Source organism: Macaca fascicularis, chromosome 16 (genome assembly GCF_037993035.2).
Source record: "Macaca fascicularis isolate 582-1 chromosome 16, T2T-MFA8v1.1".
NCBI lineage: Eukaryota > Metazoa > Chordata > Mammalia > Primates > Cercopithecidae > Macaca > Macaca fascicularis.
The window spans coordinates 41,963,384-41,981,008 of NC_088390.1; the positions used below are offsets into that span (position 1 = coordinate 41,963,384).

General features: G+C 39.2%; 1 protein-coding gene across 6 annotated transcripts in view; it reads left to right on the forward strand.

The window, feature by feature from the left end:
* AP2B1 (adaptor related protein complex 2 subunit beta 1) overlaps positions 1-17,625 on the forward strand; it is a 139,664-nt gene that overhangs the window by 73,017 nt on the left and 49,022 nt on the right. For 3 of the 6 annotated variants that reach the window (XM_074019019.1, XM_074019020.1, XM_005583467.5), the window contains exons 15-17: positions 9,750-9,791; positions 10,652-10,798; positions 13,083-13,228. In XM_074019019.1, coding sequence (XP_073875120.1) covers positions 9,750-9,791; positions 10,652-10,798; positions 13,083-13,228 — 335 coding nt within the window. The remainder of the gene's footprint in view (positions 1-9,749; positions 9,792-10,651; positions 10,799-13,082; positions 13,229-17,625) is intronic. The other 3 variants (XM_074019021.1, XM_074019022.1, XM_005583471.5) reach the window with 1 other exon arrangement.

Here is a 17,625-nt window from a genome sequence, read left to right on the forward strand (position 1 = left end):
TGCTTTGCCACAACATTCCTGAAAGCTATGGCCTTCTTCCATCAATAATAGGGACTCTCAACATTTGTGATTCTTTAAAGAGGAGTTAGGGTGGGGCCATTGCTGTGATGTAAAGAAAGTAAACATACTGTAGCTCCCCAGGTGATTGGTTCTTGTATGCTTTTTTAAAGAAAGCAGTCGTCTTTGAATGGAATGCCTCTTCATCTCAAGACTTGGATAAAAATGGATTTCTACCTATTCTTTTTAGTCTCCTTACTAGAACATCCTTATTTTTTGCTTGCATTTCAGCATATTCTCTTTTGCTTGTACTCTACAGATAGTTTCTTCCATCTGTCAGTACAAACTGAACTATTGCTTTGATGTGGAGTAAATTCAAGTAATGTAATTTATGTAGTTGACCTGCTCTACATGTAGAGCATGACAGTTTACTAGTTAGGTATAGGCTTGCAAAGTAGTTATTTAGGCTTTTTTGTTTCTTTTGGAAGCCATATATGTGGAGTTTTTCGGTTTGTTTGTTTGTTTTATGACTCTGGTACTTAATCTAAGAAACTGCTCGTTCTGAGTAGTGTGATTTTTCTCAACGTGCAGATCCTTCTGATTTGGTGTAGTGTGGGAGGTGACCTGATGCCCGTGTGTATAACTCTTGCATATGTGTTATGTGCTCATGAGTCTGACATCTGCGAGGATCACTGAAGTAATAATTGAATCTCGGTTATTTTATTGCCTTTACTTCCAGTCTGTCAGCAGAGGCCTTGGCTAAATTACAGCCTTTTGTTCATCCCAGGTGCTGTGCTTTATTCTTTTACGTAAACAGTGCTATTGTGTATCAAAAATGGAAAGGAAGAATTATCCAAAGTGCCCTTTCTCTGTGCTGATGAAGGATTTCATCCTGGAGAAATATGCTGTGTGCCCAGCTTGAGTGGTATGGAATAGAGGAGAAACTGCCTTTTCCTGACCCCCAGTCCATGTTTTTCCCACTGTTTCTTTCAGGTTTTTACCTTTCAGATATCTAAAGTCATAAGCTATTTATTAATAGTTTTGAGATTTTTTAGCCCACAGGAAATCCATCATCTGTACTAGTTTTACATCTTTATTTTTCTTCCTTCGGGGTAGCTTTGCAATGATTTAAAAACTTAGTTTTTAGAGTTTGTGTTATGTGGAAAGATCTTTGTAAGTTGTTGCCCATTAAATTTCTCAGTGAGGCTTCCATAACCACTATCTTTGTATCAGTGCATACGTTTAGTTAAGGCTGGCCTCAGGCAGTTTTGAGAATAAGTACTAATTTCTGAGTGCTATTCCCTGTGCTAGAACTTTTATAATAATTTTTTTTTTTGAGATGGAGTCTTGCTCTCTCGCCCAGGCTGGAGTGCAGTGGCCGGATCTCAGCTCACTGCAAGCTCTGTCTCCCGAGTTTACGCCATTCTCCTGCCTCAGCCTCCCGAGTAGCTGGGACTACAGGCGCCCGCCACCTCGCCTGGCTAGTTTTTTTATTTTTATTTTTTTTAGTAGAGACGGGGTTTCACCGTGTTAGCCAGGATGGTCTCGATCTCCTGACCTCGTGATCCGCCCGTCTCGGCCTCCCAAAAAGCTAGGATTACAGGCTTGAGCCACCGCACCCGGCAGAACTTTTGTAATTTCTAATCCTCAGAACAACTCCGGAAGATAATTGGTATTGGGCCCCATTTTACAGAAGAGTGAAGGTCATACAGTAAGTTGCAGAGTTGGAATTTAAACCCAGGACTTCTTTAAAACTTCAAAATTTATACGCTTTATACTATCCTGTAATTTTCCAGTTAGTTTGTTATTGTCACCTTCTAGAATAGAATACAGTTTCACCTAACTGGTCTTTCTCAAACTGGGAAACGCAGTCTCTGGAGTACACAGCAGAGTGCAGGGTACATTTGAAGCTGCAGAATAAATATGGCTCATTGCCTTGCAACGTCAGGCTTACTTGATGGTAAATAATATAAACAGAATATACACTGGTATGTTACAACTTAGAATGTAAAATTGCATGACTTTAAGATAAAACATACAGCTTGCTTGCCCTTCGCCTCTTGATGGTGTACATCCCAGGTCCCTGAGTGTATGACTTTGGGCTAATGTATCACATGAAAGTTGGAGAAGGACTACAGAAGTGTGTTCATTCATGAAAAAAAGAGACTGAATAATAAGTTCGTGCACCTTTCTTGCAGCAAGAGGAACAGATGGTTCATCTTAGCCTTATTTATTTATTTAAAGGCAGGGTCACTGCAACCTTGAGCTCCTGGGCTCAAGTAGTCCTCCCACCTCAGCCTCCCAAAGTGTTAGGATTTACAGGCATGAGCCACTATGCCTGGCCATTTTATTTTCATTTAAGTAAAACCACAAAAATCTCCTTTTCCCATCTTTTCACCGGTGAGCTGTAATAAAGCAGTAGTACTTTCAGGGCAGTTAAATGATGTGCAGGCGTCGTTCTTCTGAAAATTTGCTCTCAAAACCACTCAAATAATACATTTCCTCCCTAGAATGAGTTTTGGTCCGGCTGGGAGATGGTTTTTTTTTTTTTTTGAGACAAGGTCTCGCTTTGTCACCCAAGCTACAGTACAATGGTGTGGTCATAGCTCACTGCAGCCTCAAACTCCTGAGCTCAAGTGATCCTCCAACCTCAGCCTCCCAAGTAGCTGGGACTACAGGCACAAGCTGCACACTTGACTAATGGGTGTTCATTTTTTTTCTCAGTTGGTTCTATTCATATCTGTTGGCAATGTTGATACAGATACTGTGCTCTAGGCCAGTTGGTAAACGATTTTGTCAGGCTTTTGTCCTTTTGGTGATAATTTTCCCTAATAAAATGATTCATTTCAAAATTGTCTCCCAGGAAATACTGCCAGTAGCTGTATATATATTACTGCCAGTAGCTGTAAATATATATTTACGAAACATTCATTCATTGAATAAATAAGTATTTGAGTGCCCAGTATTCAGGCTCTATTCTGTATACTAGGCATATAGAATGGTCCTTGCAACCTTCCGCAACAGTCCTTGCAAGCTTACATTTGGGTAGGGGAGACAAATGATAAAGTAGCAAATGCTGTGAAAGAAATTGAGAAAGAATAAAGAGGTTCTCTTGTTGATTTTTACTATATTCATCATTTGAGTTCTGTCTGACCTAAGAGACATATGGTGGCCATTCTAAGGACTTTTTGTCTTACATCAGGAGGTAATCCGTTACATCCCTGTACTTTTCCGCTGATAGAAGCCTTTTCCCCCCTCAGGTTATGGAGTCTTCTGATGATTTTTATATGATCTCAATGCATTGATGCTATTCCTTATCAAGTCTTCTCTCAGCCATCAGTTTATTAGCTTTTGCGTGGTTACAGAGTCTTTCCACCAATTTGATTAGTTATATTTTATGATGCTTTTTTGCATAGTTTTTTTTTTTTTTTTTTTTTTTTTTTGAGACAGGATCTCACTCTGTCACCCAGGCTAGAATGCAGTGGCACTACCATGACATACTGCAGCCTTGACCTCCCAGAACCCAGGTGATCCTCCCACCGCAGCCTCCAAACTAGCTGGGACTACAGGCGCACACCACTACACCCAGCTAATTTTTGTATTTTTTGTAGAGTCATGGTTTTGCCATGTTGTTCAGGCTGGTCTTGAGCTCCTGGGCTCAGGCAATCCACCTGCCTCAGCTTCCCTAAGGGCTGGGATTACAAGCGTGAGCCACTATTCCCAGCCTTGAATAGCTTTTTAAAGATCAAATTAAAATTTGCAGCCTAGTAGCTGAAAACCATACTTTAACCTACAAGAGACTGTGTGCCATCTAAAATTGAACTCTGATAGAAAGACACACACTGATGATTTTGACACCAATAGGATTTTGACAATAGTAAGTTTTATTGTTTGTGATGGGAGTCACTGTGTACTATTTTTGCACCATTCTGTTGACTCCTAAATAATAGAGCTATTGGTAAGCTATATGGCTTGGAGCATTCCTTGGATTCCCTTTAATTCAGTAAATTCTAGAAAACATTAAATAAAAGAGACACTAGCTCTAAACAGGAGCATAGAAATGTCTGAGCTTCAGATATACACCTGCAGTTAAGAGAATCTCTTCAGATACCTAGACAGCTCCACAGTTTTAGAAGCAAATAGATGTACTTTGGACTGGCCAGACATACGTCAAAGGGGCTAACCCAGATCAGTCATTGTAATAATTTGTGGGATTTTTTTTTTCCAGTCCTCTCACTGGTTATCTCAGATGATATTCCTTTATAAAATTTAAAAATTCCTTTTCAAATTTTCTTTTCTTGGAGTCAGGCAGATTTGTTCCCTTATATAACTTCAAGCCTGTGTGCAGGCTCAGCTCTGGGACTTTTGGCTCTGCCTGGCTCTGCAGAGCTCATGTAACCATGCCGAAATCCCTTTAGCCCATAAGTTACAATAAGTCACCATAAAACCCGTTTTCTGTCTGGTTACTGAACATTATTGTGTAATGACACATTATTGTGTAGTTTAACATGAACCAGGTTCCACTCAGCATTACTTCAGATGTGGTAAAGTGACCACTCTTTGGTAGTAGACAAATGTTAGTATTATTCTCAGTGCCATTTAATGACTACAACAATTATGGGGGACTACTGTGATTGGAGACTGGGGGAACTACACCACTAGCAGAAAATTTGGATTTAGGTATCAATTACAGACTTTTTTCTTTTTTTTTTTTGAGATGGAGTCTCGCTCTGTCGCCCAGGCTGGAGTGCAGTGGCACGATCTCAGCTCACTGCAAGCTCCACCTCCCAGGTTCACGCCATTCTCCTGCCTCAGCCTCCCGAGTAGCTGGGACTACAGGCGCCCGCCACCACGCCCGGCTAATTTTTTGTATTTTAGTAGAGACGGGGTTTCACTGTGTTAGCCAGGATGGTCTGGATCTCCTGACCTCGTGATCCGCCTGCCTCGGCCTCCCTAAGTGCTGGGATTACAGGCTTGAGCCACCGTGCCCAGCCCAGTTACTGTTAATACAGACTTTTAATACAGACTGTTCAATTTTCAGTATTTGAAATATTCTTTTCCTGAAGTTGGCATCTTTCCCCCCTTCTTTCTGTATCTGATTTAGTTGACCTATAATTGACATCATTTTCTTCATGGAGAAAATGGCAGCCTCAGTAAGGCAATCCTGGGAACAATAGTCAGTGGACACCTCCAAGAGACACTTAAAATACAGTATCTAGACATTTAAGATCAGGATCAAAGCCATACCCTGCACTCCTATTCCTTTTCCATCCTGTATTCTACTAGCTCACTGGATAACAGATATCACTCTGAGTTTTACAAGTTCTAGTTTGATTGATTTTGTGCCCTACCTGATAAGTATGGGCTTACAGTATATCCAGACAGATGAACCTGCCTCCCAGTAATCTCAGGCTGGGTGCAATGATTCACACCTGTAATCCCGGCACTTTGTGAGGCTGAGGTGGGAGAATCACCTGAACCCAGGAGTTAGAGACCAGCCTGAACAACAAAGTGAATTTTTTTTTTAAACAAATAGTGTCCTACTGAACTGAAATGGTTACTGTCTAGTTCAGGCTGATATACAACAGCTTTCTTGTGTAGTTGTTCACTTTCTAGCTTTCTTTTTTTCTTGATGAATATCTGCTTCCTCCTGTTTGTCACTTGTAGATAGGAGAGGTCATTCACTGGGTAATTCGCTTCCATTCCTGCTGACATCTCCCTGTTAGTCACACACACCCATCATCATGCTGTCACCTTGCCATGGTTTCAGGGAGGAGGATAATCTCCGTTAGAATCTTTTTCAGTTAAGAGGAGAGTTGCTGAATAGTCTGGATAAGCTGTAGTCTTGCTAGTTAGAAAACATATACAGTATCGAAATTGTCCTTTCCCTTTGCTCTCTGAACATAGCACAAGTAGGTGAACCTATGTATCCCCTGACTGTGTCTCTGATATCTTTTGGACCCTGTCTGTGTCAGATGAGAGTTCATGTTTCTAGCTGAGTTGTATCTGATATACTGAACATAAACAAAGGAATGGCAAGATTGCTTTTCAGTTCTTCATGATTTTGAATAAAATTGACAAGCAGCACTGGGGGACAGTACTTTCAGATCCTTTCCAGCTAAGATAATATTCATATATCATTCAAAGATAAAGAGAATGAAATATAAGAAAATAAGGGCTATGAATGTGCTTTCTTTCCTTTGGTCTAAACACTACCCATGAATCCCTTTTCTCAATGCCTTTTATTGAATTTAGCAAAACTGCTGTTTCCTTTCCAATGTGTTTTTCTTTCTTGCTGTTCTGTGCCAAGCCAGGTCCATAAAGAATTCTGTCTCTTTCAATCTTGGATTATAAGCCTAGCCAGAAGAGGGGAGAATAAGTTGGGAGAGGGAGTAAGCCCATCAGAAAGTCGAAAACCACCTCAGAGTATCAGGACAAATGAAACATTTTTTGTAGAATCCTTTCCAGGGTTTTCTTCTCTGCTCAAATTTTTTTTTTTTAATTTTAATTTTAATTTTAATTTTTTTTTTTTTGAGACGGAGTCTTGCTCTGTCGCCCAGGCTATAGTGCAATGGCGTGATCTTGGCTCACTGCAATCTCTGCCTCCCGGGTTTAAGCAATTCTTCTATCTCAGCCTCCTGAGTAGCTGGGACTACAGGTTCCCGTCACCAGGCCCAGCTAATTTTTGTATTTTTAATAGAGATGGGTTTCACCATATTGGTCAGGCTGGTCTTGAACTCCTGACCTCAGGTGATCAACCCGCCTTAGCCTCCCAAATTGCTGGAATTACAGGCGTGAGCCACTGCGCCTGGCCTCTCTGCTGAAATCCTGACTTCCTTTTTAGTCACAAGTTCCAAAGTCATTTCTAAGCAGATGAAATCTTGTCTGATTCTAAATAACTAGTTCTCTAATGGCAGTGTTTTCAACGTTGGCTGTACATTAGAATCAACTGAGGAAGCTTTTCAAAATTCTGATGCCCAGGCTACACTTCAGAACAATTAAATTACCATCTCCGGGGGCGAGTAGTTTTTAAAGCACTACTCTCTGCAACCCCCACACACAGATGGTTGATTCCATTGTGTATCCAAGGTTGAAACCACACTACTAAAACATAATTGATATAGTTATTAGTATTCTTAGAAAGCTTAGATATTAGTCTAAGAAACCTCCAGGTTTTTATGAAGGGGAAATTAAAAATTAAAGACCGCCTTTGCAAACTTATTTCGTATGAGTATTTTTTTTTAACACATATCAACCCTCTGTTCTAGTCTAATTGGCCTTTTCATTCTACATGCTTTCTCTGCCTTTGTTCATGCTATTTGAGAAATGATCTTCCCCCATTTTTGCTTTTTATAATTTCACACTACCACCTCTTTGAAGCTTCATTCTTTCAGCCAGAGGAAGGTTTTTCCCTTCAGAACTTCCCTTTTTTGCTTTAGTATATTCTGTATGGTTTTGCACTCATGTTTTATTTCTCTGGCTAGTTTGCAAAGCCTCATTCTTACCTATGTAGTCCCCTAATTGCCAGGCATCTTTATATCCCTTGTAATGCCTTGCATCCAGTAAATGTTATGTAAATGTTTGTTTGAATAAAAGGAATTTCAGATGTCATGCTGCAGATGTGTGCTATTATAGAACTGGGGAGAAAACAGATGTGTAATATCTTTTCTATGCCCTTCACACTTTTCCAGTTACTCAAATTCTTGATTTGGAGATGACTTTTTTCTTTTTTTTTTTGAGACGGAGTCTTGCTCTTGTCGCCCAGGCTGAAGTGCAATGGCATGATCTCAGGACACAACCTCCTCCTCCCAGGTTCAAGTGATGCTCCTGCCTCAGCCTCCCGAGTAGCTGGGATTACAGGCACCCGCCACCACACCCAGCTAATTTTTTGTATTTTTAGTAGACATGGGGGTTTCACCATGTTGGCCAGGCTGGTCTCCAACTCCTGACCTCATGATCCGCCCACCTCGGCCTCCCAAAGTGCTGGGATTACAGGCGTGAGCCACTGCGCCCAGTCAAGGATGACCTTTTTATTTGTTTAAGTATGTGATTTTCATCCCCTGTGCAACCATTAAGTAGTCTTCAGGAATCAGATTCTGGAAATGTTAGCTCTGGTTGGGAGTGCTTTATAGTTTACAACAGAGCATGCTTGCTAATGCCAGATATGAAGCACCCACCAGGGTTATTTTCTGTCATGGTTTAAACAAAACTTTGTTGTAGTCCTCACTATTTTTTAATATTTAAGATTAATTTTTAGATTTTTGAGAATGCCATTTTATATACTACTACTCTCTGTTCATTGAGAAGATAAATCCTCTTTTCCCAGTCTTTTTTTGTTTTGTTTTGTTTTGTTTTGTTTTTTTGAGATGGAGTCTCGCTCTGTCGCCCAGGCTGGAGTGCAGTGGCGCGATCTCGGCTCACTGCAAGCTCCGCCTCCTGGGTTTACGCCATTCTCCTGCCTCAGCCTCCTGAGTAGCTGGGACTACAGGCGCCCGCCACCGCGCCCGGCTAATTTTTTTTTGTATTTTTAGTAGAGACGGGGTTTCACCGTGGTCTCGATTTCCTGACCTTGTGATCCGCCCGCCTCGGCCTCCCAAAGTGCTGGGATTACAGGCGTGAGCCACCGTGCCCGGCCTTCCCAGTCTTAAAGATACAAAATAATTGTTACAACTCAATGATCTGCAAGTTCCTACCACTAAATGACTATAAAGGAGAGTGTGTTTAAAGCAGACAAAGCATTTGATGATTCAAGGAAGTGTTTTAGATGCACAGTGAGAACTAGGAAGAAACAACTGTGGAACTGTAGCAAAAAGTAGATTTTGCTTTTGAAACAGCTCCATTAGTTGTGTTTATGTGTGTTTTACATTGCGTGTATGCCACCTGTTTTCAGCTTGAGTTCTTTAATGTTTTTGTCAAGGAAGACCGACTTCAGAGTGAATTATATCTTATCAGAATCCTGAGAAAAAAAGCAAGACTAAGACCATGTGGAGTTATTTTCTTGTCAGCTAGGTAATTCAGTTAGTCTCATTCTCTAATGCTTAACGTCCTTTTTAAATGATCTCTAAATAAATCACATTTCTCCTTAGTAGAACTGACTGTGAAAGAGATTTGAAGCACTGCATGCTTCCCCACTTCCTCCGTAGACAGTCCAAATATTTTCTTTTTTAGGAACATTCCAAACTCTAAAAATCACTTTTGTTCCACCTATAATTTTTGCAGCTTGAAATTGCAGCTCAATACTAATTTGGCTCTTACTTTTTCAGTGGGGCAGCAGGTTTTGTAAATTAAAACACATTAATTGTTTTGTTTTTTGGCTTTTTCTTTTCCAACACCTCCCCACCCCCTCCGTCCGCCCCCCACTATAAGTTTCCTTTTAAAGAAAAAATAAAGCATATTCAAAACTGTTGCCGCTTGGGGATAGAGCTTCTTAGAATATGCATACTCTTTAAATCTTGTTTGGGTTTGTGCCTGTGTACCCCAGTGGAAAGATTGGATCTGAAACATCCCTGAGATGTCCCAGCTCCATCTTCTTTCCAAGTTTTCTCCAAACTAATACACCATCACTACCACCACTTAGTTCCCCTAATACATATTTCTTTGTAATCTACAATTTTTTTAGGCTTTGGGAGACAAGTTGAATGGCATGTATTTCCAGCAACTTGGTAGAGCAATTTACAGATTCTATATGGGCATCTAGTATTTAGCTAAATGAACTCTACCTCTCTCTCCTCTCTCTCCTTTCTCTCTTTCAGCTTGGCAGTGACCTTGGCGGGGGCATTGGAGGAAGTCCGGCAGTAAGTGCCATCTGTTTTTTTCACCATGAGAAGCACTGCCCCCTGTTTGATGCGTTTCCTATGTACACATTATCCAACCAGCCACTGCTGCTGTCTAGCATTGCACACCAAAACCTCTTTAACAGTATATGGGGAGTAGAAAATAGTACAGGGTTACTTGGAATTGTTGGGGTCATGCACCACGTGGTGTAGAGACATCTTGAAGGATTAATGTTCCAGTGCTTACAGAGATCTTTGTCTTTCTGATATTAAAGAGCTAAAGGAAATGGACCCTTCCATCTTGACTGGAGAATGCTTATTCCCTGGTGTCACCTAGAAAGAACTTGAGAGGGTCAGCTGGACTCAGAGTGAGACTCTCCTTATAAATGAGTTAGTTTCGGGGGTGTGAATGTCCATCTCCCAGAGGAGAGCTTCCTACTAGATATTTATGTCAAAATGGGAAAGGAAATACTACTTTGCTGAACCCAGGTGGAAATGGAACTGCTGTTTAAGTTGGATACTTCTCCCTCTTTCTATAAAAACAAACTCCTCCTTTCTTAGGGTACCTGTAGGCCTTTTGCACAGAATCATGGAAGCTAAAATTGGAAACAAACACAAAATCTTGAATCACTGTGTTCCTGTATCCTACTGAGTACTCTCTTGATAAAGCTTTTACAGAATGAGTGTGTCTTATCAATGATGAAAAAATAACTGTCATGATTAAAAAGATGAAGAATATACTAATTTGACTCCTAAGAATATTGTAATTATGGTTTTTTTAATTGATTTATCAAAACTACTAAGATATGTAGCAATATTTTAAGGACTGTTAATCGGTTCTTCCCAATCTCCTCTCTCCCCCCCTTTTTTTTTTCCTGCAGGTGGGACAATCCTTCATCCCATCATCGGTGCCTGCAACCTTTGCTCCTTCACCTACACCTGCTGTTGTCAGCAGTGGACTGAATGACCTGTTTGAACTCTCCACAGGCATAGGCATGGCACCCGGTGGATATGTGGCTCCTAAGGCTGTAAGTAAAGAGTTAACATAGCAATACTTTCTTAATGGACAGGACCCAAATGGTTTCACTTTTAACATTTGTGTTACTTCTACTGGTAATAAATCAAAGGTTTGGGCCCTTGTTCTGGAGGACTTAAGAGGAAGATGAAAGGTGACTTCAAACTTAGCAGTAGGAAGCACCATTAGCATCCTTGTTAAACTTTTTTATAATTAGACTTAAAATTAGAAATATTAATTATTTGAGTTTTGTTCCCGTGTTTAGAAATATTGTCTAGTTTGTCAATATTGAAGTCAATCTAGTGAAAATCTAGTGGTATGTAGTGCACCAGCAGGAGAAAAAAATACAGAGATGTCATTTCTCTTATTCCCTTTTCCCCATTGGTATTACATATGGATTCTAGAATGCCACTGCTCAGATTTGGTTTTCATGGATTTTAGTGTACCTTTTTAGAGTTCCGATTTAGGTTTGTGTCATTGGGGCTCTTCTTGTCTTGTCTTAACCTTACTTGATGTCACTCACAGTGAAATTCAAGAGGGGAGACTCCCAGTTAAGGAAGCTCATTTAAGCCCTTGGGAAAAACACCATCCAGGCTAGGCCAGGCTTCATATAGTCTTGCCTTTCTGAGGACCAATTTGACTGGTTGCTTCCTGAATTCTCTGCTTACTAATCTGACTCCTTATGGGGGATCCCTGCTATAGAGATGTAGACCGGTTGTCCATTCCAGGAGTCATAACTGTGATAACTGAGTGTATATAGTTATTACAGTACATAGCAAAACCGAAGATATTCAAAATTGAGCCATAGTGTTTTGGCACACCTCAGTAGCTTTGTTGTAAGGTTTACTATATTGGATATTATCTTCAGACTTTTAATTATTAGTTATCTGATACACTCATTTACTAACATAAAAGTAATGTATACAAATTACCAATGTAAATAATATGAAAATGTAAGATGGAAAATTATCTCCCCCATCCCCCATTTCCCATGTATAGACACTGTTAACTTTCTTGTGTGTCCTTTCAAAAGAAAAAGATCATGCATATAGCTGTATATTTATATCCTTTGTGTGTCAATGGAATATACTATTTTGCACCTTGGTTTTTTCTCTGCCATATTCTTTTGAATCCATGTATCTACTGAATTGATACACCATAATTTATTTAATCACTCCTCTGTTAATGAACATTTAGTTTATTCCCTGGTCCTCCCCACCCCCTGCCACTCTTTTAGTGTGGCTGAGTATATTACCATGATTATTCCCCACCCACAGATCCTTTGGTATTCTGTCTTAGGTGGTCAGAACAGCTCATGACTCCTGATTTAAAAAAAATTTTTTTTTTGAGACAGAGTCTCGCTCTGTTGCCCAGGCTGGAGTGCAGTGGCGCCATCTCGGCTCACTGCAAGCTCCGCCTCCCGGGTTCATGCCATTCTCCTGCCTCAGCCTTCCCAGTAGCTGGGACTACAGGTGTCCGCCACCACGCCCTGCTAATTTCTTTTTGTATTTTTGTTATCCAGGATGGTCTTGATCTCCTGACCTCGTGATCCGCCTGCCTTGGCCTCCTAAAGTGCTGGGATTACAGGCATGAGCCACTACGCCCGGCCTTAAATTTTTTTATCTTTATTTTTTTTCATAGTATAGGCCAGATGTATCACAGGTTCCGGGACCAAGGGGTGTGTTATGATTTATTTAGATAGATAGAATAGGCATTCAGATTATATGAGCAATATCTGAGTATTTACTATTTACCACAAACTGTAGCAAGAGTTAAAAATGTATATAAGACATGGTCGATGCCTTTAAGGAAATTACCAATAATGGCTTTGGTTGGAAATGATGAAAAAAAATCTTCAAAGATTACAGGCACGCTATTTTCATTAGCAGATGCAGTTTGTTCCCTTTAAACCATTTTACCAAAACTAACAGAAAAATACATTATACTCATTGGAATTTTTCTTTTCCTCTTGGTAGCAGTACTCTTAAAAGCAGTAAAATAACCAAGCTGAACAAAAGATAGAGCAGAAGCCAGGGTCGTTTAAAGACTGGTTTTTAAAAATTATTATTATTTGCTTCTTAAATAATTGACAACGATCTCAAAATTCAGAAAATAAGACTCTATCCAGAGTCTTTTGCACTGGATTGATACTTATGGTATAAAATTTACTATAATTGCCTAAGGAAATGAATTTGTTCACTTAATTGTTAATCTTAATTTGTTCTTTATTTGTTAAAAAATATGTAGCATCAAGATAAATCTTGTCTGGTTCTATTGAGCTTTATTGTGTGTTTCAGGTCTGGCTACCTGCAGTAAAGGCTAAAGGCTTGGAGATTTCAGGAACATTTACTCACCGCCAAGGGCACATCTATATGGAAATGAACTTCACCAATAAAGCTCTGCAGCATATGACAGATTTTGCAATCCAGTTTAACAAGAATAGGTAAGAAATCTGAGTCCCTAGCTTGACGTTGAGACAACAGTTTGCCTTAGAACCAACAAGAGAACTTTCCATTTAGCACTGGTTAAAAACTCACATATTGGTCCGGGTGCAGTGGCTCATGCCTGTAATCTCAACATTTTGGGAGGCCGAGGTGGGCGGATCACCTGAGGTCAGGGGTTCAAAAGACCAGTCTGGCCAACATGGTGAAACCCCGTCTCTACTGAAAATACAAAAATGAGCTGAGCATGGTGGCGGGTATCTGTAATCCCAGCTACTGAGGAGGCGAATCCCTTGAACCCGGGTGGCCAAGGTTGCAGTGAGCCGAGATGGCGCCAGTGCACTCCAGCCCAGGCGACAGAGTGAGACTCCATCTCAAAAAGAACACCAAACCTCACATATTGGCAGATGCTGTATGTAGAGTGAGCCCTGGCTCTTGCACGTCTTTTCAGTTATCAGCTTCAACTCTGGAGGCGCTAGGGAGTTTGTTGGGAAATTCATCCAAATGCGATGAAGAAACCAGAACTTAATTTACTGTCTTGGATTCTAGGATTAGAACATTTTTGACAAATTTTTAACTGAAATCCATTTATTCAACAAATCATTGTTTAGCATTAGTATGAGTCAGACATTTCTAGGTACTAGGGGTAGAGTAGTGAATCAAACAAAGCTTCTGACTGAAAGTTCACATTTTGGTGGGAAAAGTTAGCATATTTGGTTGATGTAAGAAATATGGAAGTGTATATGCTGACCAAATAATCACATAAACCTTGACAACCTCCTTTTAGCAATCAATTCTCTGCCTTAATAAGGAAGAGAGCATGAAGAAGTAAAATGTTAATGCCTTATTCTTTTTGAAACATCAGTGGTTTTTATTCAGTTTTATGGTGCAGGAAACTGGCTGTTAGACCTTAATGGCATGTCCATTCATTTGTAAATACAGGATATTTAACCCTGCATATAAAAAGTAGTAATTGGACCCTTAAAGCAGATTTAATAAAGTTTGTCAATAACAATTTGCATCAGTGACTGTCTGATTTATTTCTCATCATTTGGAAACAATTTTGTACTCTGGATTTGAGAGCTTGGCATGTTAAAAATCATTTAACTATCTGGAAAGTCTGTGTTTCTTTCTGTCAAGACTACCAATATTTCCAGCCACTTTTGAGGAGCTGGCCTTGTTAAAGGTCAAGGCTGTTGGGAAAATAAGTAAATAAATAGGCCAAGGCTGTTGGTGGAATCTGTTGTTGTAATAAAGGAAATCTGCAGATGCAGAGTCTGCATTCATCTCTAGCCTTTTTTCCCCCCCCTTTTTTTTTTTTTGGAGATGGAGTCTCACTCCGTTGCTCAGGCTGGAGTGCAGTAGAGCAATCTCGGCAGCTCACTGCAACCTCTTTCGTTCTGTTCCATTGTTTTGTTTTTGTTTTTCTTCTTTGGGGTTTTCAATTATTCATTTATTGACTCTTAGTTTATTTTTATATACTGTTTTCTCTCTAATCGTTAAAAAAAAACATCAAATTCTTGTATATCAGCAAATATCCAATTAGTGTCAGATTTTCACAGTAGTCTAATGTTTTTGTACTGTTTGCTTTGTCTGAACAGGGTCCCAGTAAGGTCCCATACATTGCAATTAGTTGATAAGTGCCTTAAGTCCCTTTAAATCTATAGGTTCCTCCTCCTTCTCTGTTTTGTTCCTTAAAATTTATCTCCTCCTCCCTCTCTGTTTTGTTCCTTAAAATTTATCTGTAGAAGAAATTAAGTCTTTTATGTGTGGAGTTTCCCACAATCTCAAATCTTGCTGATTCTGCTTGTAAATTGGAGGCAGATTATAGATTTATCAGATTTAGGCTCATATTCTGGTAGAAAGGCTTCATAATTGGTGGTGATTGCAAATCCTGTTTCTCTTGTAGTTTTTTTTGTTTTTTGGTTTTTGGTTTTTTTTGCTTTTTCTCATTTCTATTCTGTTTCTTACCATGTTCACTATGGTGTCTGTTTCCTTGGTCTTTGTAAGTCAGTCTTTTTGTCACTATAATTGTACCTTTTCTATAATTTTTTTATAAATGAAATTACATAATATGGAATCTTGTGTGGTTTCTTTCGATTAGCATCATGCTTTTGAAATACGTATATCAGCAGTTGATTTCCCTTTTGTTGTTAAATAATACTCCATTGATGAATATACAGTTTGTTGACGTGCTCACAAGTTGGGGGAGTTTGGTTGTTTTCAGTTTCATCTTTATGATAAAGTTGCCATGAACATTTGTGTACACATCTTTGGTTGGACATATGTTTTTGATTTTCCTTGGTAAATAACTAGGAATGTTATTGCTAGGTTATATGGTAAGTTTGAGAATTCCAGCTGTTCCACATCCTCACCAATTTTAGCCATTCTTGTCGCTGTGTAGTAGTGTCTCATTTTAATTTGCATTTCCCTAATGACTACTAATTTTAAGCATTTTTTTTAAATAAGCATATTGGTCATTTTTATATCTTAAGTATCTGCTCAAATCTTTACTTTTTGTTGTTTTTTGGGAGAGAGAGAAGATTGTCTTACTGAGTTGTTAAAGTTCTTTGTATATTCTGGATACAAATCCTTTGTTGCAAATATTTTTTCACAGTCCGTGGCTTGCCTTTTCTTAGTAATTCTTCAAAAAAACAAAAGGGTGTTTTTGTTTGTTTGTTTGTTTGAGACAGAGCCTGGCTCTGTCATCCAGGCTAGAGTGCAGTGGCACAATCAAGGCCTACTATTGCTTCGAACTCCTGGGCTTAAGTGATTCTCCCACCTCAGCCTCCTGAGTAGCTAGGACTACACCTGTGCACTACCACACCCAGCTAATTTTTTTTATTTTTTGTAGAGATGGGGTCCCACTGTGTTGCCCCGGTTGGTCTCAATGGCCTGGGCTCAAGTAGTCATCCTGCCTTGGCCTCCCAAGGTACAGGAAATACAGGCATGAGCCATTGCACCCAGTTGAAAGTTTTCAATAAAGTCAGGTTCATCTGTTTTTTTTCTTTTTATGGCTTATGCTTTTTGTGTTCTAAGAAATCTTTGCTTAACCCTATGGTTACAAAGATTTTTTTGGCATGTTTTTAAATATAAGCCTTACAGTTTTTGTTCCTACATTTAGTTTTAAAATTCACTTTGAGATCATTTTTAAGTATGTTGTAAATCAAGAGTCAATGTAAAAATTTTTTCCATAATAGGTCTTGAAATCAGATGGCATACGTCCTGCAACTTTGTTTCTTTTCAAAACTTGTTTTAGGTGTTCTTGGTCTTCTACATTTCCCTGTAAATTTTAGAATCAGCTTGTCAGTTTCTACAAAAAAAAATGCTGAGATTTTTATTGGAATTGCAGTGAATATGTAGATCAATTTGGGGGAGAATTGACATCTAAGCAGTATTGAGTCTTCTAATCCATTAGCATAGTATATCTCTGTTTAGGTCTTTAATTTCTCTTTGCAATGTTTTATAATTTTTTATACACAGATCTTACACACCTTTTGTCAGATTTAAGTATTTCAGATTTTTGATGTTATAGTAAATAGTTTTTTTTTTTTTTTTTTTTTTGAGACAGAGTTTTTCTCTTGTCACTCAGGCTGGAATGCAATGGCATGATCTCTGCCCACTGTAACCTCTGCCTCCTGGGTTCAAGCAGTTCTCCAGCCTCAGCCTCCTGAGTAGCTGGGATTAGAGGCACCCGTCACCATGCCCAGCTAATTTTTGTATATTTAGTAGAGACAGGGTTTCACCATATTGGCCAGGCTGATCTTGAACTCCTGACCTCAGGTGATCTGCCTGCCCTTGGCCTCCCAAAGTGCTGGGATTACAGGTGTGAGCCACTGGGCCCAGCAGTAAATAGTATTTTTAATTTTAATTTTTTATTGTTGCTAGTATATAGAAATATAATTGATTTTTATATATTGAGCTTGTCTCCTGCAACTTTGTTAAATTTACTTTTTCTTTCTAGTAGCCTTTTTGTAAATTCCTTATAGTTTTCCACATAAATAAATCATGTTATTTATAAAAAGAGACATTTTTATCTTTTCCTATTCAATCTTATGCCTTTTATTTTTCCTTCTTGCCTGATTGTACTAACAGAACCTCCAGTAAATGTTGGGTGGGAGTGGTAAGAAAAGTGTTCTAATTCACGGGAGAAGCATTCAGTCTGTCATCATTAAGTGTAACGTTAGCCATAGGTTTTTTTGTGGAGCTTGAGGAAGTTTCATTCTGTTCCTGGTTTTCTGAGATTTATTATGAATGGGTATTAAATTTTGCCAGATGCCTCTTCTGCATTTACTAAAATGATTATGTGAACTTTTTTAGTCCATTAATATAATGGATTACATCAGTTGATTTTTCAAATGTTAAACCAACCTTGCATTCCTGGGATAAATCCTACTTG